Here is a 24617-nt window from a genome sequence, read left to right on the forward strand (position 1 = left end):
TTATGAATCCGAAACCGGTCCCAGGATGCTTGTTTCCGGTCCAGGGAAGACATGGCTTGGCCGTTCGGGCTGGACTGTTCCCATGAGGCAAGACCCGAGGCAGAATACTGAACAGTGCTTTTGGGCCGCACCATTTCCATAATTCACCAGCCGTCATTGCACTGCTGTGTTCCTGCGTTTTCAGCTCAGGACTGAGTGGCTTACAGCTCTATTGCCAAGTCAGTGACAGACTTGTGAAGTCTGAAATTGTGTTTCTGTCCTTGAGGGAGGAAGCCAACTAGTGTGGATTGAGCTGCAAGAAGGTACCCCTACAGTCTGAAATCCTGTCTAGAATATTTGGTTATAGTACAGCGGCGGAAGGGCAAAGGGTTCAATGAAGCAACTCTATGTCAATCCTGCTAGGGTCTAGTGGAAGGTTAAACATAGAAAGAACTGTGGTATGCCCCATCCATCTCCTAATATATTAGTGTGTGCCTATGTTTCTCCGAACATGACCTTGAGTTAGACCCGTCCTCCTCCCTGACCTGTAAGTATTTATTGGAATGGCCTTCACAATCCAAGATCCATGACCGCACAGAGAGCATTCAGACCTATGCAGTGGTTGTGAAAATATTCCTTAAATAAAGCTTTGCTTTGTTGAAATTCTCCAGGAGCCTGCCATGCCTATCTTGGCTCTGTGGGTGACTCGGGCATAAGAAAATTGGACCGCATTCTGCAAATTCGGCGATTTGATCTCCATAAGTGCTTGACTTCAGAAAAGTAAACTTCAATTTCACAGTTAGTTGTTATAATTCTTTTGAATTGCAGGCCTCCTAATATATCCACTATACACTGCGATCAGACATATTCTGATAATTTCACATTTGGCCCCTTTTACTGCTGGGATCCTGGTGCACAGGTTGCAGAAAACTTATTTGTCTCCCATAGAGGACTCTCATGCTGTAGTCTTAACTTACTATAAGAAATTGGGTTAGTAGATGAGGGGAGTGAAATTATACTCAAGCAGGAACCACAAACCTTTCCAGGGTGAAGTCAGAAGCAACCTCAAATTAACCTGTGCTCAACCCCCTGGTAGCTTGGCACAGAGCAATCCGGTTTAACTCAGAGGCAATGTGTAAAGTATTTGTGCAACACTTCAAACAGTTGCACAGTGAAAACACACCACAAAAGGATCCCACTCCAAATGTAGAAATATATATTAATCGTTAATGAATAAAACAAGACCAAAATGGTAAATATCCAAACAGTTTAACTGGAGATGTGCAATTTTAAAGATTTCAGTGAAAATAGTGACTAAAAGTACAAAGCGCCAACTGTGGATATCTAGTCACGCTGGACTGGGACAAAATCAGAAGTTCTGACCAACCTCGATGAAGTGTGGGCAGGCTGCAGGTACCCAGTTAGGCTAGCTGAACATGAGTACCGTAAGTCCTGGTTGAGGAACATTTTGTGATTCCGTATTAAGGATGCGTAGAGAAGATGAGGCAATTCACCCGGTTCAAGAAGGTGCGAAGCTGCGATGAGAGATCCTGTGTTCTCGTCGAGAATCCCATCAATGAGGGGCTCACGATGTGAAGTCCGGTGTCAAGGATGCATCACACAGTCTAGGCGATGCGCTGGTTCTCAGGAGCTGCAAGGCTGTGATGCGAGAACCTGCATCATATTCTAGGCTGCCATTGACAAGAGATTTGAGATGTGAGGGCCTGTTTTGGGGAAGCTTCTCACAACGGCAAGTCTGATGTGGGCTCGATAGGGTGTCCTTGCACCATGGTAAATCTCTCAGCAGTGGCAATGCGTTGATTCTACTCGGGCTGCGTTGAACAGCAAAGGATATGCAGCAATTCTGCTTTTCCCACAGGTGGGCTTGCAGAGCACCTTTGGGCCCCCTTCCTGGATCCACGGTACAGGACTGGAGTAGGTCTCACAAAAGGCAGAGTCCCGGTGCCAGGTTCAAGGTAGTTTGAGCCTTCAGTCTCTGAGGCTTTAGTCAGGAAGCCAGCCAACTAGCCCATGGAATTACTCTGGAGTCTTGGGTTCAACAGATCAAGGACCAGCCCTTTTCACCCAGGCAAGAGGGCAGCAGGCAACAGGTGCGCACAACAGGGCAGCAGTCTTTCGGAGCAGCAGTCCAGCAGTCTAGCAGAGGGGCAGTTCTTTAAGCAGCACAGAAGTCCTTCTTCCTGCCAGAGTTCACAGGCCCAGAAGTATACTGAAGGGTTGTATATGAGGTCCAATATTTATACCTGGCCTTCCTTTGAAGTGGAAGAGGCTTCTAGAGGTTCTCCTTTAACGTCAACAGGTTCCCTGCCTTCTCTAGCCCTGGCTTCAGAATAACTATGGGGAGTATGTACCAGGGAAACTAAGCCAATGAATGTTGGAACGCGTTCTTGGAACCCAACGATCCCTGTAAACCATGTGATGGGCACTGAAACCAGAGTCATCAGTACCCATCCAATGATCCCAAGGGGAGGAGGTTTTGGGAACAAACAATAAATTAACATAAGAAATTAACATAAGAAGTTAAAATGAAAAAGGAATCAACATGTGCGCATTCGTGCTGGTGGAGAAGGCAAACAATGGGTCACAGATCCATCTTTGGAGATCAATTCTATTACCCAATGAGTGTTTGTTCAAGCATCCCTTGCTGGTAGGCAAAGTGATACCAGTGGCACAATGAATAGCGAACAGACCCCTATTAAAAGTGTTTAAGTGAGTAGATTGCGAGACCAAGGTTTTATGTTATAAGCACACAATAATAATTCAACTTTAAAAGTGACAGTCATGCATAACATCTGCATTATGTCTGAATGAAAATATGGTGAAAGGCATACATAAACATCTGTATGTTACCTAACATTAGACTGTGTGAACATCCATGAACATCTGTGTGAATACACACATATTAGGAAAAGTATTAAGCATGACATACATCTGATCGAATCAGCTCCTTGGTAGCATTATCAAGACCTTCAGCAGTTAAGTCTACATGACATATCAAACTTCCTTTCCTGCAGGAGAACAGTCAAAATGCAAGACGCGTTGTAAGTAATGTCACATACAGCAAACAAAACCAAATTACACAAATGTAATGATCCTAGAGTGACTCTGAGGTACATTACCATACCAAATAGCAAAGAATCCCCAAATGAGTAAAGTACTAAGCAGGCATGGGGATGTATCTCTAAATTGGCAAAATTCTCTGTTTTGCCAAGGAAATCAGTGTGGGAGCTGGCAGGTGAAGAGACAAAAAGCTGCTGGACCACCCTGGCTGAAATTCTCAGTGTGAAGAACCAAGACGTACAGGGGTGGGGTTTATATATGGCAGGCCTACACGATGGAGACTGAGAGTTCGGCAGCTCACGTAAGGGAGCCCCAGCCACATTGGGCCTTCAGTCCAGCAGCTAAGAGAAGCGCATGTCCTTCCACTCAGGACCGGTCCAAGTGGTCCATAAAGAGAGAGTGCAGCCCCAGGCACCATGGGCCAGTCCTCAATCATTTGGCTGTTCCTCGAAATGCAGGGGTCCCTGGGGGAAATAAAGGGAAGGGAAACACCACAGACACAAGTAACATTGCATCAAGCACATTTTAGTGGTAGGTGTAGTACATTTTAGTGGTATGGGCAGAGTGTGCATGCCTGTACTTTGCAGTGTGCCGTGCAGTGAACCTGGAAGGGGGAAACCTGCTGGTGGCCAATGAGAATTTCCTAGGGTGGAGATAAGTGACACGTGGATGCCCGATGGCGAGGGAGTGCACCCCAACCTTTCCTGCTCATTGAGAGGACAGAGTAGCCTGGGAGATCCTGACAGTATGCAGCCCTTTGTGTGGAGGTATGGCACAGCCTATTCAAATGTAAGTAGGGCTGTGCCCAGCTCCGTCCTCCCTCCTGCCAATGAAGGCCCATCTAGGTACACCTAGGCTTTCTGTTGTGTGTGACTGTCTAGAAGGAATGCACAAAGCCCAACTGTGAGCTACACCCAGTCATGTGACCCAGAGACTGGCTGGGGGCACTAAATGGCTAAGGCAAGAAAATGCCAACTTTCTAAAAGTGGCATTTTCAAAATTTAAATTTAAAATCTCACTTAACAACATGACCGTAATTTTCATCACAATTCCGAAGACACCAAACAAGAACTGGTTACTTATTCCTATTTGGAAGTTATATCTTATTAAATGTGTGCCGGTGCTTTCCGGTGCTTAGCACCGGCACTTACTTACCAGGGCCGGGTCTACCCGTCTGCTGAACGTCACATTATTCCCATGTTATTGTTATTGATATAATTGATTACCTCAATGACTCGGTGCAGAGAGTTGTTCTCTACATCTCCAGAGTCCCGGTGAAGAAGAGTGCTGCCGCTGTGAGAGCCTGAGCCACGCAGCCAATAAGACTGAGATATCATTGCATTGGCGGCCCTTAATTCAGGGTTTCCGGCGGTGGGCGGGACATTGATTGGGCTGGATTTTATTCTTCCGGGTAGGGGTTGTGCTTGTGCGACAGCCTGCGCAGAATTTATTCAGATTGGCACGCCCCGGCCCACCCGCACCCCACGCGTCATCAGCATTCAAGAAAGCCTAACGACGTTGAGGGCCGGCCGCAGCACCAGGCCCAGTTTACATCAGTTAATAAAGGGAGTGTGCCCCGGCCCAGCCCACCACGTAACCGTAAGTACTAAATAGCTGTATATAAAGTAAATAAATAGCAGTAACCATAAACGTGTTGTTACTGTCCGCCGACACCCTAGCATTTAATCGAGGGCACACACGGGGACAAACTAAATCACGTAAGATATAAAGAGTCTCTGCAACATAGACATAAAGTATACGCACGAACCCTCACACATTTGTAATGCTGAAGCAAACAAACACGCATGACACACAAAAATGTCCCCACGTCCAAGGTACATGTAGTGGCGCATACTAGTTGATGCACGTCATGACGTGACGTGCGGCGGCCATCTTAGAGAGGCGCGCGCAGCCTGCAGACGAGGCGCGAGTTCCGAGAGGAACACAGCGCCGGCTCGGCGCTCTTCAGTAGGGATATAATAAGTTACATTAAAGAGTGTTATCTAACAACATCGGCTCAGTGCTTCATTGGCAACCAGCATCTTTACAGTGGCGACGAGGTCGGGACGCGACCAGAACCCTCGTGGGAGACTCACCAAGCCAGGCAGGCAGACCCTGGAAGAGCAGCAAGGACCGGTGAGGACACAAGACACGTGAAGCACCAATGAGCACAGCCAGGACTGGTGACACAGATAAGTGCCTATAAAGGAAAGATACACAAACTGAAGAGCGTGGCAGAGCCACAACCAACGAACAGAGAAGCCAGCAGGGGGGGCGGTGCACACTACATGCACAAGCTACAAAAAAAAAAAAAAAAAAAATAGGAAAAAGCTCGCCAAACAAAATAAAAAACGGCCCCACTACACTAGAGGCAGCGAGCTGGCAACCACAAAGCAAGAGGAGGGGGCTGACACCGAGAGTCCCCGGGCACAACCCTACAAAGCAGAAACAGACGGCACCCCAGGCAGCCCCACTAGCAAAGCGGACAGTGCGTCCACGGGCAAGGGAGAGAGAATGAGCACACCAGCGGGGTACGCCATAGCGCCGGTCCAGTTCCTACCAAAACCAGGGGAACCATTGATGAAATGGGAGGACTGGCGTGAATACATAGACAACTTTATAGGGGTTCTGGAGGATGAAAACGAAGAGGAATTCACCGCCAAAAGGAAAAAACGCATATTACTACTGAATCTGGGACCAGAAGGACTCAGTATATAGAAGAGCCTGGTGCCCAAACAAAGAGATAGCACGGACGATGATGTATATGCCCATGCCCTTGATGACCTAAACGAACATTACCGGCCCACTGTATGTGTATCAGTCGACAGATTCAACTTCCAGCAGAGGAAGCAAAGATCTGGAGAGTCGATTGAGGAATATGTGGCAGCCCTGAAGAAATTAGCGACCACGTGCAGGTACAAAGAGTGGGAGGAGGAGTTTATCAAAGACCAGATAGTGATGCATACCTCCAGCACAAACGTCCAGGACAAGCTATGGGCGAGTGGAGACACCACACTCAAAGACGTGATGGTCATCGTCAAGAGGGCAGAGCTGGCACGCAGGTGCGCCAATGCTACCAAGAAAGACACAGCACCCGGCACCATGGTGAACAAAGTGTACGAAGAAGGACCGCGGAGAGACCAGAAATACAAGGGCCCGGAGAAGAAAGGTTACAACAAGGGGCAAAGCAGTGCCGGACAGCAAGGACGACATCCCAACAACGACACAAGGAAGACGTGCTACAGGTGCGGGAGTTGGTCACATGAGGCACACGACAGGAGATGTCCTGCGTTCAGGGCCAAGTGCATGCACTGTGGCATCATCGGCCATTACGAGAAGGTGTGCCGGAAGAAATTGTCGAAGAATGCGGTGCGATACGTCGACCAGGAAGAGGAGAACCAGGTGGAGAGCCAGGATGAAGAAGTCGTCACAGTCTTGTGCATTTATGATCAGATCTTAAGCGTAGAGGGGAAGAGGACAACTAAACCTGTTCTGGAAATGAAGATGGGTGGAATAGCCGTCGAGGTGGTGGCAGACACCGGCTCACCCTTCACCATTGTACCAAGAGCAGTGTGGAACGACACGTTCAAACCCAAACTAGGACCAGAGTTGGAGAAACTGGACATCCGACCAGTCACATATAACGGCGACCGCATCCCCATGGCGGGGTTCCGGCTCCTAGAGTTCGAGTTCAGAGGCCGTTCAACGATGTGTAAGCTATATGTCTCAGAGAAGGGACCGTCTGTGCTGGGATGGTTGGACCAGGGTGACTTGGGAATAAAACTGGACCCTGGAGGAAAAGAACAGATCCTGATCACTGAACCGGACACCTGGCCCAATTTGACGAGATGGAAGGAAAATTATCCAAAGGTATTCGGAGGCACAGTAGGGAAACTGGAGAGGTTCCAACACAAGATTATACTCAAGGATGACGCCAGTCCGGTGGCCCACAAAGTAAGGAATGTACCAATAGCTGTAAGGGAGGCAGTCCAAACAGAACTGCAAGACTTGGAAAAGAAAGGGATAATTGAACCTATCACCTGTGCAGAATGGCTCGCACCGTTGGTGGTAGTCATGAAGCCAAATGGAAAGGTCAGGCTCTGTGTTGACCTGAGGGAGCTAAACAAGAACATTGTCGTGGAAAAATTCCCCCTCCCGAGAATCGAGGAAATGTTGGCAAGAACAAGAGGGGTCAAGTGGTACTCCACCATCGATTTGACCTCCGCTTACCACCAAATAGAATTACACCCAGACAGCAGGAAACTCACCTCGTTCATCACCCCATTCGGCTGCTACCAGTTCCGCCGCATGCCGTTTGGACTGGCCTCGGCAGCCGCCGTGTTCCAGAAACTAATGCACCAGCTGTTTAAGGACATAACGGGCATACAATATTTCCAGGACGACATCCTGGTGATGGGGCGAGACAAATTAGACCATGATCAGAAGCTGGAGAAGGTACTGAAAACCCTGGAAACCAAAGGCCTCACGGCTGAGTGGGAAAAATGCCGACTGGGTCTGGAGTCAGTTACCTATTTGGGCCATGAGATTGGGGCCCAAGGCATCACGCCAAAGGCAGGAAACGTGAAGGCAATCGCTGAGGCTCCGCCACCCGCCAACAAAGAGGAGGTTAGATCGTTTCTGGGTATGGCGGAGTACTATAGCAAATTTGTGGTTCACTTTGCTTCCAAGACTCACCACATGAGGATGCTGACCAGGGAGAACACCTGCTTCCAATGGACACCAGAGGCACAAAGTGAGTTCGACATGATCAAAAAGGATGTCACAGGAGCAGTACCGCTGAAGGGATATGACCCACAGGGTGTCACAGTACTCACGACTGATGCCAGCGATAAGGGATTAGGTGCAGTACTAATGCAAGATCGTGGACAGGGGCAGATGGAGACGATCAGCTTCGCTTCTCGGACATTAACAGCCACAGAAAGCAAGTACAGCGTAATCGAGAAGGAGATGTTGGCCGTGGTGTGGGCCACGTCGAGATTTCGGCAGTTCTTATGGGGAACCCGATTCTTGCTCAGGACAGACCATAAGCCCTTGGTGAAGGTATTGACATCTAGTGGGCATGCCAACGCAACCCCCAGGATATCTAAAATGACATTGAAGTTACTTGAGTTCAGATATGACGTGGAGTATATTCCTGGAAATCGGAATCGGGTAGCAGACTACCTGAGCAGGGCAGCGGCCATGGAGCCAGGCGAAGAGGACCCCACGGACCACAGTGAATTGGTAGCCCTGGTAGAGGACCAGGAGAAGATAATCAGCTACCAGGAGTGGATGGATGAATACGAGGAGGACAATGTCATGAAGGAAGTGAAAACAAACATTGTCAAGGGCTGGCCGGACAAACGACATGTGAATGAACATATCAAGCCATACTATGAAGTGAGAGAAGAACTATCAGTAGGGGACAGAGGAGTGTTTGTATACAGAGGGGACAAGGTGATCCCCCCGAGGAACCTGATCAATAAGCTACTGGACATGCTACATGAGGGACACCTTGGCATTGGAAAGTTGAAGTTAAGAGCAAAACAGAACTATTGGTGGCCCGGCATGGACATAAGAGCTGAGAGGCACGTCAGGGAATGCCCCCAGTGCCAAGGAGCCGACAAAACGCTCAAACCACTGCGTCCTGCACTAGGACAGTTTGAGATTCCACAGAACCCGTGGGAGGAATTATCCATAGACATATTAGGGCCCATTCTTGATGACCAAGGCACTCAGAAATATGTATGCGTTCTCATGGATCGATACTCCAAATGGCCGGAGGTGAAGGTGGATGAGACCATGGACACCGAGAACATCCTAAGATTCTTGTCAGACACATTCGTGAGGGAGGGCATTCCCAAAGCCATCCTCAGTGACAATGGCCCCCAATTCACGTCCGACAGGTGGAACCACTTCATGCAGAGGAACGGCATCACGAGCAAACACACAGCCATCTATCATCCAGCCGGGAATGGCTTGGTGGAACGCTTTAACAGGGTGGTGATGGGTGCCGTACAAGCTGCAATCTCAGGCAACAAGGATTGGGAGAAAGCCATAGAGAACATGGTATGGGCTTACAGGATAACCCCAACCGGAACTGGATATAGTCCGTTTCAGATTTTGAGAGGGCGTGAGCCCTTCACCCATGACAATCGGGTTTGGAAAGAAAAAGTTATCACCAGTGAGTGGTCTCCTGCGATAGTACGTGCCAACCTGGAAAGGGCGCAGTCCATATATACCAACCACTACAACAAAAGGAAGAATGTGAAGGGAGCAAGATTAGAGCAGGGCGAGTGGGTCAGAGTGAAGCTGGCAACGTTACAGAAGAAGGGCGACAGTAAATATAGCAGGCCCATGCAAGTCAAAGAGGTATATGATCGGGCGGCCTTACTCAGTGATGGGAATGTATGGTCCCAAGATCGCATGGCCAAGTGCAACAAGATCCTACAATGGAGACAGACGGGAAACGACTGGGGAGACGGAGATGAACAGGACATTGAGCCGGGACAAGAAGCCGACGTGCCGCAAGAAGGTAGAGATGCTGGAGAAGGACTTACAGAGGGAAGCAGCGTAAATGATCACCAAGGAACAGATGGGGATTCACGGAAGAGGAACACCGAAGGAGCGGCAGCTGGAAGGAGAGAGGAAAGTAGTGAGGAGGTGCGGAACCAAGACCCTCCGGAGAACACTGCCAGAGTGACCAGGAGCGGTAGGACTGTGATGAGGCCCTCCAGGTATCGTGATTTTGAAATGGACAGTGAACTGTAAGTGACTTTATTGTTGGGTGAAAAAGGGGAGATATGTAGTGGCGCATACTAGTTGATGCACGTCACGTCATGACGTGACGTGCGGCGGCCATCTTAGAGAGGCGCGCGCAGCCTGCAGACGAGGCGCGAGTTCCGAGAGGAACACAGCGCCGGCTCGGCGCTCTTCAGTAGGGATATAATAAGTTACATTAAAGAGTGTTATCTAACAACATCGGCTCAGTGCTTCATTGGCAACCAGCATCTTTACAGTACACCCTTGCCATCACCTCACCGCCCCTTCATATGCCTATGCCCACGCCCACCTTCGCCTCGGCCCCCTCTTTGCTTGAGGTTCACACACTAGATGCTGCTGGCTTCAGAGGTGGCTTCTGCTGAACAGTTGTATCCTGTATCGGCTGGCCTCCTCCTGCAACCCACCTCCACCCTCCTTTCCTCCTCCACAAACACGCACCTCAGCAGACAACTCTTGTCCAGAGAGAGGGGAGGGGGCCTCGGTGCTACTGAGCTATGTTTATGTTGGTGGTTGGCCGTTTAAAAAAAAAAGACAGAGCACATGCACTTCTTAGATTTTAAAAGGGAATGTGCTTGCACTTCTCGGCAGGTTTGCAGTATTTTGGGTTGTGGGGCTCTCAGTGCTTCTCAGAGTAACAGGAAAGATGTGCTCTACGGTAGTAAGTATCAGCACTTTATATTTGCTTGTCTAGCGATGGCTCCGACCCTCCCTTCGTACTCCAAGAAGTTGCTGAAAGAAGCCATGGGTGCTATGTAAACCCAAAACAGCCTAGGAATGCCCGCTGAGGGTAAAGGTATGTTTGTGGGGTTTTTCGTATCTGGGATAACTGTGTAACGCTGAACAATAGCAATTTCCTGGTTATTGCGCCGGTGGAGCGCGCGAGCGTTCAGGGGTGGACTTGTGCACTCTGTAGAGAGGCCAATCATTGGATGAGCATGCATTCAGAACACCTTTTTGACTCACTGACAAGCACTGAGAGGAACTCGCCCTGCTTTGAGCCACTCAGTCGTGTCACTCGGCAAACAGTAATATGCTACACAAACCAAAACAAATAACATCCTAGACATAGCTAGCACTGTTAGGGGACGCATGAAAAGTAAAACAACCTGACATATTACCAGAACTATATCTTTACCACAGATTTACACTCAATGTTCAGAGATGAGTTCGTGTTTTTGTTATTACATTTAAGGATATGAATATAAGGCACAACAGGGACCCGTTTCAATGCCTGTATTTAATTACTACCGGGTCTGAGATCCGGAAGGACCCGGTTCACTTAAAGCCCTGTTTTTTGTGTTTTTTGTCTCCTTTGACCTCAATAAAGTTTGTTGGGCAAAAATACATGTCAGTCCCTATGAACGGTGTTGGTGTGTCCCACCTGCAACCAGTGGCTCATATGAAGTGCTGAAGACAGGTATCCACAGAGGAGGGAGGGAGGGCGGGGGGGGGGGTGGAGGAAGGAAGGAAGACATTTGGTGATAGTTTATGGAAAAACATGAACCATCTGTGCGAGGAGAAGAGCACGTGTAGAATTACCGGGGACGGCGAGGAGGTGCACTTCTTAATTATGAAAGAGGGAGCACACACCTGTCAGTACCCTCCGCCCCCCGGATGACAGGCCCCCAGTGTCTTGCATGAGCTCCCGGGCGCGCCGCGGTAATGTTTTGTGCCCCATACAGGCACCAGGCCTGTATGGTAGAAGTGCACCTTTTAGGCCTGTGTGTGCCACACGCCCCAGTGTGACCCCCGCGCACTCTGTGACAGAAGAGATAAGCACATGTTGAAATGTGACACACAGAGAGGCCTTACTGTCTGAGGGAACACTAGACAGCCTTGGTATCTGGCAGAAAGGACAGTGATACACTCGTATTACTCAATACAAAGTGCAAAAGACAGTCCTGTATTCTGGCAGACGGGACATCAAGACATGCTTGTTGTGTAACAGAAGGGACGCGAGGCAATCATACATCTGCCCCCAGCCTGTGGCGTAGCTTGGGCCCCCAAACGAGCCTCTTGGTGGGGCACTGCAACAGAGTCTGTTTAAATTAAGATTTTCTTGGGCAGGCCCGGTGCACAAACATTATTTGCTGGCACTAGTTCTTGTACTGGATGATCACTGAGGCTGCGTTTGGTGCACACATCTTTTATCAAATTACCATCATCTTATGGAAACAAGATTCTGGACGTAGACCTGGATGTGTCACACATTTGTTGTGCTGGTGTCTGGTGATGTCAGTCTTCTGTTTTTTGTGCATACAGTGTGCTGCCTTATTGCAGTGCGATCTGTGTTACAGGGGCACGATGGAGACCTCTACTGCCTCTGCGGTACTTGGGGCCCCACCATGACCTAAAAGTATGTGAATTGCTTTGCATCACAAACTATGAGATGGGGCGCAAAAGGTGCTGGGCAGTTTGCCTTTCATTTAGTTTTGTCACATGATTTAGCTATCATGGGAAAGGAATGCTGGCTGGGATCCTTGAGAATCCACCAAAAATACTTTGTCAGTCAAGCATTGTTTGCACAGTGAAGAGCACATTTATAGGGGATCAATCAAAGGTCTGCTGTGATGAGTGATCTGCAAGGGAACCTTTTCCCACAGTGGCTCTGAAAGTATATTAAGGAAAGGTTGAGTGGCTTTCTACATTACCGACAAGTCTTCCTAACTCGAGCAAACTTAAACCATGTATTGCTGTAATATTGCAGATAAAAGTTTTTGAATTACCTTCAAATTCATAAATTGAATAGGAACAGAATTCCATTTTGAAAAAGCACCCATGTATACGTGATAGTGTCACTTACCATGTGTTTAAATTGCTAATCACATATTTTAATTCCAAATTAATGATCCCTGCTTGCACTTTTTATAATTTAAACACTTGCTGCTCATTATACTGTTGCTCAGTTGGGAGCTTATTTTGAGCTGGTAAAAACGGCACGTGTGCTAACATTTCAGGCAAAGATAAAACTCCATGCAGATTGCATCGTGACATTCCTGTCATATGTGTGAGTAAACAGTAGCCAAACACAAACTATAGTTGGACTCGGGGTAAGAGCACTAGCACTGACAGGGGTTACCTCTGCAAGCAGTCATTTAGTATCTGTTGAACCTGGAAATGCACAAGTGTGGCTCAAAGAGGTAATGTGGGGCTGCAGCATAGCCAGTGAGACTGAGAGCAGGTTTTCTACTTGGCAAGAGCATCAGACCAGAAAGGAGTGATATAAGATCATCAGCATCTGATGATCTTAGAAACACATGGGACTTAAACTGCAGCCCAATATTCCAGTGAACAAGCCTGGCCTCTTTAAGTGGGTGTGCCAGATGCAGACTTGGTGAATGCACAGATAAAGCACTGCACCTCTCTCTCGGCAGCTGCTATGGAGGCAGCACATTAGTGAAAAACAAAATGGACAGGCTGACTAAAGTAGCTCTTCCACTTTTTATAATGCATTGGCAACAAGGCCTGTTGTTACTGCACCTGCCTGGAGAGGTATTTGTCCTCCTTATGATACCCTAATATTGTCCTTTCCCCAGATCGGCACATAGAGCACTGGATTTGTTCCTTTTCAATGCGTTAGTGATTTTAGCAAATTTATTCCAAAATTGTGCTTTAAATTCACTCTTGATTTATTCTTTTTTAAAAATTTCACAGGGCAGGGGAACGAACCTCCTATCCTGAAATTCAGATCGGGTATTACATCTGAGTTTTAGCAGTGCCAGTTGAGGATGTGGGTGGAGCGAATAGAGTAAGTGGGTGGAGCCAATGGAGGAAGTGGGTGGGGCCAGAGAAAAGTAGGTGTGGCCTCCGACAAACATTTGAGCACCTGCACTTCATATTTTACAAATTAAGCACTGGTAATAAGGTAACTTCAATGTCATCGTATGGGAGAGGCAGACCTTGCAACAGTAAAAAAAGAATTGAAGACATTTTTATTACAAGGACATATAAAAACATAACATTACATATCTACTTTTTAAATACATGGCACCCTGTCCTGTGGGCTATTTAGGTCCTACCCTAGGGGTGATATATATGTTTTATAATGGAAGGTTTGGGCCTGAAAAAAGATTTATTTTGCTAGGTCGAAATATCAGTTTAAAACTGCACACACAGACTGCAATGGCAGACCTCAGACATGAAGTGTCATTAAGTAGTGGGCACAATAAGTGCTCCAGGCCAACTAGTAGCATTTAATTTACAGGCCCTGGGCACATGCAGTACCACTGAACTAGGAACTTGCAAGTAAATCAATTATTCCACGTGTGGATAAGCCAATGTCTTAAGGCAATCGACAATGGAGATCAGAAAAATAAGAGGTGTGACGGTAAAAGGTTTGGGGAAAGACAAACCTAAGGACGACAGGTGTAACATCTGCCTTCTAGATTAGTAATATCTTGTGCAGGGATGGGTTCTGCATTTTGTTGGGGCGTAAGCATTGTCTTGCAGGAAGTAGCACAAAACCAGGAGAGCATTGTGGGACTTATAAACCAGCTGGGGAGGCTGTGAAAAAAGATCTAATCAATTTTCCAGTGTGTCATTCCAAAGAACCTTACCAGTCTTAAACTATTATTGCCTTCTCAACTGCCTTCAGCCAATCTGGTGCATTTGTGCAATACTTGACAAGGCATGGCAGAGACTTTTGGGGAAGTCCACAAAGCCTGTGAAAGGCTTCTGAACCCGGGTATCATCAGATTAAAATAGGAACCACTCCAGTGATGCTTTTCAAGGAAAGGTATAATCATTTTAGAGCCAAAGCCGTTATCTAAACCCATAGGCAGAGGATTACAAATTGTAAAAGACCATCTGTTGAAATGCCTTTTACATTGTGTCACATTGCTTTTTTTTCTCCATATACATTTATGTTTTTATTTGTTGTATTTAGCTCCGTGTTTAATAAAATGCCTTTTGTTTGTAAGATAAAGCACTGGCTGGGGATTGTGCTGACGTCTGAGTCTCTAGCCTAGACTCCCTGCCTAGGTGAGTTCAGTAGTAAGGTAGCCCCCAGACACCAGAAGTAAACGGTCGCAATTGTTACAATTAGAGCCTAGTAACCACTGATTGCCCTGCTCTCACAGGGCAATCCTTCTGAGGTGAAGCTCAGAACTGCCACATTTATTGCACAAATAAAACGTGGTATAACACTTGGAGTGCAAAGAAACCAAAATAATATGTCCATCTATTGCTTTTCTGCACTTAAAGCAATACATTGTTCATTTTCTGTTCATTTTACTTTATATTTTGCTTCACTTTTAGGGAGAGAAACTAAAATTGGATGAACAGTTTATAAACAGTTCAGAAAATGCCTGCAACTGCCCAAAGTATAAATGCGGTAAGTACAACATATCAAAATATCAGTTTATACGATTCTAAGTTAAATCCGTCATGTGATACTCAAGGGCATGGATATTTATTGTAATTATTCTTAAAACCTTTCTCTTGAAGTCCACCACTTAAATAACGTCCTGGTCCACTCTTTTTTGAGCTCATGGAATAAAGAGACTTTATCATTTACTGCTGAAATTATTTAAACCGTACGCTAGTCAGTAATGGAAATAATACATGAAGCAAATTCCTGACCCAGAACTCTTATAATCCTTTTTTTTACTACTTTCTCACTTTTGCTGCTCTGTGTTTCCTTTAAAAATATATATATTTTAACATTGACTACATTTTTCTATGCGTTTTCTCATGAGTTTACAGAAAAGGCCGTCATGAGGAAACTATTTGAAAAGTAAAAAAGTGTAAAGAAAATAATTTGCAGGTTATCAACTGGCCCCACACTCTGAATTGAATGTGCGTGTTCAAGTTTTTCCAGATAGAAGGATTTTCACGATAGTTAACAGATGTGGCTTTAGAAGTAACCTTCATTTGAAGGCAGGTTTGGTAGAAGAGAGATTTTTGGCTATTAATGCAAAATGGAAGACACGAGTTCTTCCTGTCTCTTTTGTGTGCGTTGAGAGGTTATATTGTGCACGATCTAGAAAAGCGAAGAGCTCTGCTGGGACCAGTTTGTGGGACTTGTCCTTTGTAAGGGATGCCTCATAGAGGTACTTTCTGGTCCATACTAACGTAAAGGCTACATAGAGCCTAATATGGGTGTCAATAAAGAAAGCTGTGGCTTAAACTGCCATACTATAGATTTTTGCAAGCAGCTCACAGATCCTATATCCTGACTGTTTTGAGCTGAACCATTCTTTAAGTGGTCATATGTTAACGGAGCAGTCCATATGAACAACTATATAACAAATCATTTGTTCATGTTTGTAAAGTTTTATTTTGTTCAAGGTCATCAAATGAGGGCCTGATGTAGAAAGCATGGAGTCTGCCCCTTGCAGTATGAAAAATGTGATGTGACAATCACATTGCAGTCCCCTGAGAGAGTGGTGTGGGTGGCCATGTGGTGGCTTCCACTGTGAGAGTGGCATCTGCGGGCAGTGCTTAATTTGAGCTGGTGGTTGCCGGTGGGTCCGATCGGCACTCATTTTAGGGGACTGGGCCTTATTTTTCCTCATCAAGAAAGGTAAAAACACACAAACAGGAAAGACAGAGGAAGAGAAAGAAATAAAAAATGGGGGCAAAGAGAGAAAGCGGGGACTGGCAGAAGTGAGATAGAGGGGAAGCAGGGTCTGGCAGTGAGTGGAAATAAGAAGCCTGAGGTGAATTCAATACCACTGCAGCCTTAGTATTTGTAGGACCACCGGAGCAGAGCTTTGGGCACCAGCTCTCATTCTTTCCCAAGTTAAGCACTGTCTGCAGGTAGCGGTATTTGTGCAGCTCAAGAGAATCACAGTGAGATGAGGTGCTAGAATCACGGGCCCCACAGAAGGAGGAAACAGAAGATCATTAACACACTGCAAGCCAGTGCAAGAGGCCCTGCTGGGGCTTGAGACAAGTAGAGACTCTGCCCAAGAGCTCCAAATACTTATAGAATCCATTATATCCTCAGTCTATATTGCAAACAATCGGTCTGCTGAAAAAAACTGCTAATAATGATCAAACGTTAGCTTCCCCAAGGCCTGAGAAGTATGTATTGTGGAGTTTTCTAGTATTAAGAAAGGATTTAGTTTTAGCAAAATAAATTAAAAAGCATGTCCTTGGATATAAACATCCAACCCCCTTTCTTTTTCTTTTTGTTTCTACTGCAGTGAGGGACAAGGTGTGCCTAAGTAACGAAAAAGGGATCCTAAGACCTGGACAGAGCATCGTGGAGCACACCAGAAATGGCATTTGCCACTCTTCGTACTGTACTTCAAAGATCGACCCAGCCACAAAATACCATCAGCTTAATGTTACCTTCGTGAACTGCGGGGCGCAGTGTGCATCTGTAAGACCTTTATTATTTCATTAGAAAGCATACACTATTTTGGGCATGTCAGTAGGGCAATGAACAATTAAATGTAAAGAAAACGTTTACATTTAATGCAAATAACATATTCCTAAGTGTTTTGTGCGCCTGAAAGCTACATTTAGGAAACAAAAAGGTGATAATATTATTATATGGTTTGGTTGTGTTGGAGCTAAGATAATACTCTGAAACATCCAATGGTGAAAGTGTAACAACTAGTTATGATTTGCAGGACTTTTTATGAGCAATCTAGGTAAGGTGTACTTTAGAGCAGCAGACCTTTTGACTTTCCGGGGACCTCCAGTGAAAGACTACTGAACATCGAGGATCCCCACCTAAGCAAGTTCTATGACTGGAACCTCAAAACAATCCACAAAACTACAGAAACAACTATACAATAAACAAATTAATTCATTATGAGCTATGAAATGATGACATATTTTGTATAATGCACAGACAAAAGAAATACAAAAATCATCATTGTCATTTCATCTGGGAATTAAAGCGTGGATTTATTTCTACAAGGCAAAGTGATATGACAGGTTCTAACAAATTGCCTTGTCTTTTTTGCTCCTAATGTATTAGCTTTTTTGTCTGTGCATACTAGTCCTTTACTTAAGGTCACCCGTCATACATAATATTGTTTGAAGTACTTGAGCTACTCACATAAATCAAGCTAAGGATACCTACTTAATTTATAGCTTCCAATTTCAAATTCTTCAAATTTTCTGTATGTTTTACATTTTTTTATTTTATATCAGTCTTTTTTTATCATATTTATACTTTAATAATCTGCTAATGATATCTACTTTTTTAAACAATTGTGGGCACCCTGATTAGATCTCAGGAACTCCCAGGGGTCCACAGACCCCAGGTTAAGAACCACTGATTCAGAGCAAACTGTAGGTTTATTTGCCGGATGATGGATTGACTGGTTCAAAGCATACTTTTTTTTTCTTCATGGATTGTAGTGTTCTTTTAATTTGTTTGCAGGTAAACCTCTGCAGCGTTTCCAGATTTCTTTCAAAATAATTTCTTATTGATTTAAAACTTATAGAAAAAAAACATTGATTCAATCATATTTCTAAAAACATTTTTTTTTTATAGTAACCTATTTTGATTATCTGTGTGTTGACCGTTCACTGCAGAAACAGGCAATTCCGAATTAAGTATGTTCTTCTCTGCAAAGCATTTTTAAAAATTTAAATTTCTCTCGGATTTTCCATAGAGGATTATCAAAACATTATAGCAGGAAGTGGAAATGCAAAACAAAAGTAATTGCCACAAAATTGTGATAGGCGCAGGAAAAAAAATCGGGTGCATTTTTTTAAATGACCCCCGGGTGGCTTGGTCCCTTGAGACCACCACCAACCCCAGGCTCAATTCTTCAATTTGAGATATAACCTGTGATGTCACTTACCATGTCACGAGTGATGTAGTAAGTGAGGTAATAAGCAGAGCATTACAGGGGTGTAAGTTATAGTTAGCTCAGCAGTTGGCCTATCTATAATGTCCCTGTAAAGTTTGGTTTTTCCAGGGAATTTCCAAGGTTTTTTTTAAGTCTATTTCCTAACGTCCCAGTGACCTTTGTGTTTTTCAGTGAATATATGTATTATGTGTATACACATGAGATATATATATATATATATATATATATATGATACTTATGATCGGATTTTAGACATGAAAATTGTGAAAGTATATTTTATACATTTATTATTTATGGTCTGAGTTCCCGAAATATTATGATGAGTGAATGTTCCATTTATTTATTATATTTATTATATTTATAGTCCTTTGCAAGTTTGCACTCTATATAAAAATAAGATATCTTCCAGCTATTAGTTTGATTAACAAGAAACAGAGAAAAAATACATGATTTTTTTTTACAGATATATATGAAAAAGTAACGCTCAAATGAGGCACTTAGAAGTAGAATATATCTGCAAAATATGGTAGTTATTGAAGTGATGCACTGTTATTCGTTGTGTTTTCTTTGGGTTTAGGGATTAGTTTGAGCACATTTTCATTATTATCAACTTTTTTTCTATGTACAAAATATTATGGGTAAGCACGATATATTGTTAGCAAAGTATTAAGACATGGTTGGAGAATTCTTTTATCATGATGATCGCCATATAATTAAGCATTTAAGCTGCAATCTCATGTAAACTACACACCGATATATGAAGCAATAATGGATTAAGTACTTATGCGCATTTAAGCAGTTATTCTCCTCTTTTAATCCGGAAGACAGTTTAAGTAATTAAGGCTGCAAATGTCGGCAATGATTAATTAATGATTTAAAAACTATGATGGCTATGAGATGTAGTATTTTTACCATGTCCATGCTTTGTTTTTCATGCACTTGCACTTTAAATAGCGGTGACAGACTTAGAAGGGTTGTCAAGTGATCAAGGGCTGGAGCGCCCGAAACGCGTAGTGGCAGAGGTGGCTGAATAAAAGATACTGACTGCGCAATATTTTGGGTCCACGCTCGTTTTTTCTTCAAAAAGAATTGCAAGTTCGAGCAAGAAGCTATATATATATATATATATATATATATATATATATATATATATATATATATATATATATATATATATATATATATATATATTCACTGGAAAAAAACATAGGTTTCAGGGATGTTATAGTTAGAAATTAGCATAATTCACTGACAAAACCACAGGTTCCATGGCTGATCTAGTTAGTAGAGCTAACTATAACTCGCGCCCCGCAGTGCACTGCTGATGACATCACATATTACATCACTGATGACATGCTTAGTGACATCACTGATGACATCACTGATAACATCATTGATGACATCATCCAGTGACTGTTTCTAAAAATTTCAAGAATGTTATATCTATATATGCCAAGCTATGTTGAAGATGATTGGTTGTCTGAGAACCTGTATGGGTTCCTGAGTGTCCGTGTGGGTGGAGGTGTGTGTGACTCCCTGCATGGATGTGTGAGTGGGTGATTTGCTAGGTGTATGCATTTATGAGTGTGTGTGTTAGGTAGTGTATCAATGAGTGAGTGTACATATAGCTGTGTTGATGAGTGAATGGATGTGTTAGTGGTATATGTGTAAGTAACTACATATGTGAAAGGCAGTATTTGTGAGTGTTGTAGTATATAAGTTTGTATATGTAACAGTGACACAAGAGAGCATCATCGCCCCACCAGCTGTGCGCCAATAGGCTTGTTTGCAGAGTGGTGTAAAAAGGGTTGTGGCCAAGAAACACCTCTCTGCAATTCAGCTCTGTGGTGCTTACTAGTGGTACCTGGCGGGCTAGTTAGCCCCCAGGGACCCTCAGTATTCAATGGGAATTAATTCCCCGACTTACAACGCGCCAGGGGGCGCGTTTGCAGAGTGGTGCAAGGAGGGGACGGGGCCTCCCAGGTGATGCCGGCTTTTTTAAAATATTTTTTTTAGAAGGGGTCTGTGTGACCCCCCTTCTGTTAGCATTTTTGGGGCCTGACCCCTTTTTATTTAACATTTTTTTTTTAACAGGAAGGGGTGCGCCCTCCCAAGGCCAATTTAGGCTGCGGGGACAAGGGGAGCTACTGACATGCAGCTCCCTTTGTGCAAAAGCAATTCTGCTTTGGTTTTTGAAAGCGAGAGCAGGTTTTCTGCTCTCGCGTCCAAAAACCAAAGCAGAGTTTGCGTTGACAGCCTGCTGTAGCAAACAGCAATGTTCCAGGGTGTTCACCCTTGGACATTGCAGATGCCGGCCCTGGGGTGTGGCGGTCCCCATGACCTTCAAGGGCTCCAGGAGGGGGGCCGCGCTGCCCCGCTCCCAAGTTTTTAAAGCCCCAGGGAGGTGGTGGTCCCCGGGCACAGGGGACCGTAACGGACCTCTGCATTTGAATAAACAGTGGTGGTCCCCGGGGCAGCGTGGGGGGGCTCAAGCCCCCCACACACATTATTTATTATTCATTTTAGCCCCAGGGAGGTGGCGTCCCTAGGCTTGTGGGGCCCTTGAGGCCCCCGATCATATTTTAAAGAAGCCCCGGTGAGGTGGCGGTCCCAGCGTTGGGGGGACCGGGAGGCCCCCCACCCTATTATAATAAAGCCCGGGGAGGTGGCAGTCCCTGGGATTGTGGGGGTGCGCTTGCCCCCGCGCATAAATAATAAAGCCCCAGGATGGAGGAGGTCCCCGGGCACAGGGGACCGTAACGGACCCCCGCATTTGAATAAACAGTGGTGGTCCCCGGGGAAGTGTGGGGAGCTCAAGCCCCCCCCCACACACAATATTTATTATTCATTTTAACCCCAGGGAGATGGCAGTCCCTGGGCTTGTGGGGTCCATGAGGCCCCCAATCATATTTTAAAGAAGCCCCGGTGAGGTGGCGGTCCTAGGGACTGCGGGGGTGCGCGTGCCCCCGCACATAAATAATAAAGCCCCAGGGTGGTGGATGTCCCCGGAGCGGCAGGGGCCCCCGCTAGAGAGTTCAGGATTGCCCCCGGGACCTGGCCCACCCAGGGACTTTAAAAACGAAGCACAGGAGATCGCGCATCATTTTATTTTTTCATTTTCGTCGGGGTTCACTCACCCAGCACGACCCAGCCAAAAATGTCACAAAAAATGCTTTTTTTGGGCCCCCTGATCAGGCCTGCGGGAACAGGGTGATCCTACCCTGCCCCCTTTTTAGTTTTTTAATGTTTCTGTCACCTTTTTCCCTCTCCCTTGGTCTGAAGCACAAGATGGCTGCCAACACTTCCTGGTTTGAAGTGTTGGCCAAAAAAACATAAGAAACATAAAGGAAGAAAATGAGAAAAGAAAAGAGAAAAAATGTGGGAGGGAGGGTATGTGGCCGCTAGTGGTGTTGTTAATCACCAGCAGAGGATTAGGCACATGGACATACAGGTATAGGTTTCTGAGCTTACTGTAGCTTTCACCCACACCATGCAACACTTATGTCTTCACATATTACAGCACTCATTGCATGTTAAATGAAATCTTTGATAACATCACTGGTTACATCTCAAATGACATTATTGGTGACATCACTGAGTACATCATACAATCATTGTGATACTGTCTTATAGACTTTTGGTCTTGATGTAATACAACACACTACAGATTTGGATGATTTCCTATTCACCTTAATGGGATTACCATTTTAAAGACTTCAGATGACCCGCAATTTTAAGTCAAGAAGTTTACAGGTATACATTTGCCACTGTAAAGACACGTTCGTCCAGGACCTATGAACAATGCTCCGTAGTTTAGTTATATAAACTACACACTTTCCTGAAATGGGAATAATGGCATATAATCCTACAGCCATGCATTTGACATCAGTATAAGAGAACTACATTAAAGAAGAACGCCCCTGTATTCTATATTGTTCAATAACAACGTTCTGAACATGAACCTTAAAACTTTGTCAATGTCCTTGGTAAATAGAATTTGTCTATAGCAGTGATTTATAACTATTTAATATGGGCACATGCCCAAATGACCACTGGTGGGTAATTTATAGTGACAGAAGGCAACCCACATTAAGGTCCACTCAACCATAATCTTGCTTAATAGGGGGTAATGCATTTAACCAAAACTTTAGTGATTTGTAAACAATGCACAAGTAACTTTCAACATGCACAATCATGCTTGAGTCCAGGGCATATGATATTTTCATACTATTAACCCACACTAACTATAACATACCTCAAACTTTTGTTTTTATTCACTGCATTTCTAGGGCTTTCTAGAGTAGCTACAATCTTTGTACCGTACCTTACGTTAACCTTTGTTTTTTCTGTGAATATCTGAGATTTTTTGACGTAAAGTAAGATATTATTACCATAACTACCTATACTCTCAGTAAAGTGACTTTGAAGTTATGTGTTGAAATGGGTTAAAGACTAACATCTACAACTAAAAAAAACCTAATATGTGCCAGTTATGGTTCAGTGATCTCACTATAACTTGCACCCTCTCCATGCACTGTTTATAACCTCACATATTATGTCACTCGTTGTTGGACATGGCCCTCTATGCAGGGTCACCCCAAACGTTTTCTGTTTACCCTCCACTTTTTGCTGAATTCATATTTGCTGGCCTTAGGACTCTGTGCACTTTACCACTGCTAACCAGTGCTAGAGTGCTTGTGCTTTCTCCTTTTACATGTTAGCTTGGCATATATTGAATTGACATATTTAATTTACTTGTACGTCCCTAATAAAGTGGCACTACATGTGCGTAGGGCCTGTAAATTAAATGCTAATAGTGGGCCTGCAGCACTGACTGTAATAACATTTAAGTAGTCCTTTAACCCCTTCAGCGCGGGTGACAAAGCCAGCTCGTCATGGGCGTTACCTGCGCTGCGCGCATGACGAGCTGGCTTTGTCACAATCAAGCCATTTTTCAAATTTCAGCGCACGGCGGGAATTCGCGGTAGCGCGGAAGCGGTTAAACATGTCTCAGGCCTCCCAATTAGAGCAGCTTTAAACTGCCATTTCGACCTGGTAAAGGAAACCTTTTGCCAGGCCCAAACATTTATTTTTAATACATATAAGTTACACCTGGGGTAGGCACTGTACAGTCCAAAGGACAGGATGTAATGTGTTTAAAAAGTTGGACATGTACTTTTAATTTTTACATGCCCTAGTAGTGAAATGTGGGCATTTTCCTGCTTTACCCATTTAGTGCCTGTAGCCTCTACCAGGGTCACATAACTGAGTGCAGCAGGCAGTTGAGGTTTGTGTATTCCTCCTAGACAGCCATACACAATAGGGAGCTTAGGTGTGCCTGGATGGGCGATCACAGGCAGGTTGGGCGGAAGGAGCTGGGCATAGCCCCACTTACACTTAAATAGGCTGTGTACTACCTCCACACAAAGGGCTGCATACCCCTTGTAGTTAGTCTGGAGCCAGGACAGGCAAAGCAGGATGCCTGGTGACTTCAATGGAGAAACCTCTAGAATCATGTTCCCTACTGGACCTCAAACACCAACTCTTCAGTACATTTGTGGACCTGTGGTTACTCTGCCAGGAAGAACTGCTGTGCAGCCACAAGGACTCCCAGTCTGCTGGACTGCTGCTCTAAAGGAACTGCTGACCTGCTGCCCTCTTGCCTGGGGAAAAAGAAATGGACCTGCAATTTCATCTTGAACTCAGGACCCAAGAGTGACTAAAAGGGCTAGTCTTCCTGCCGCCTAATCTGAGCCTCAGGGAAATAAAAGACACTCCAGCCAGCTCCTGGACCCAGCTGCAGCAGGTTCCTGACCCCCAAGTGGTGCCCTCAGATCCTGCATACTTGGTGTGACTCATGGTCTCTTAAATCATGCTTTTGGGCTCTTCATGCTCACGAGCAGTCCAGTTTGTACTGAAACCGCAGCGGCTCACACTGACAATCAGCATGAGCAGCCACCAGCCCGTCTCTTCGCACAACAGCATTGACAGCCCGCA

At 45.1% G+C, this 24617-nt stretch overlaps 1 protein-coding gene across 1 annotated transcript in view; it reads left to right on the forward strand.

Moving 5' to 3' along the window:
- OTOG (otogelin) overlaps nucleotides 1-24617 on the forward strand; it is a 1048712-nt gene that overhangs the window by 890917 nt on the left and 133178 nt on the right. The window contains exons 49-50 of the mRNA XM_078682941.1: nucleotides 15100-15175; nucleotides 16992-17170. Of these exons, the coding sequence (XP_078539067.1) occupies nucleotides 15100-15175; nucleotides 16992-17170 (255 nt within the window). The remainder of the gene's footprint in view (nucleotides 1-15099; nucleotides 15176-16991; nucleotides 17171-24617) is intronic.

The sequence above is a fragment of the Lissotriton helveticus genome, chromosome 3_1 (assembly GCF_964261635.1).
Source record: "Lissotriton helveticus chromosome 3_1, aLisHel1.1, whole genome shotgun sequence".
In the NCBI taxonomy this organism is placed as follows: Eukaryota; Metazoa; Chordata; class Amphibia; order Caudata; family Salamandridae; genus Lissotriton; species Lissotriton helveticus.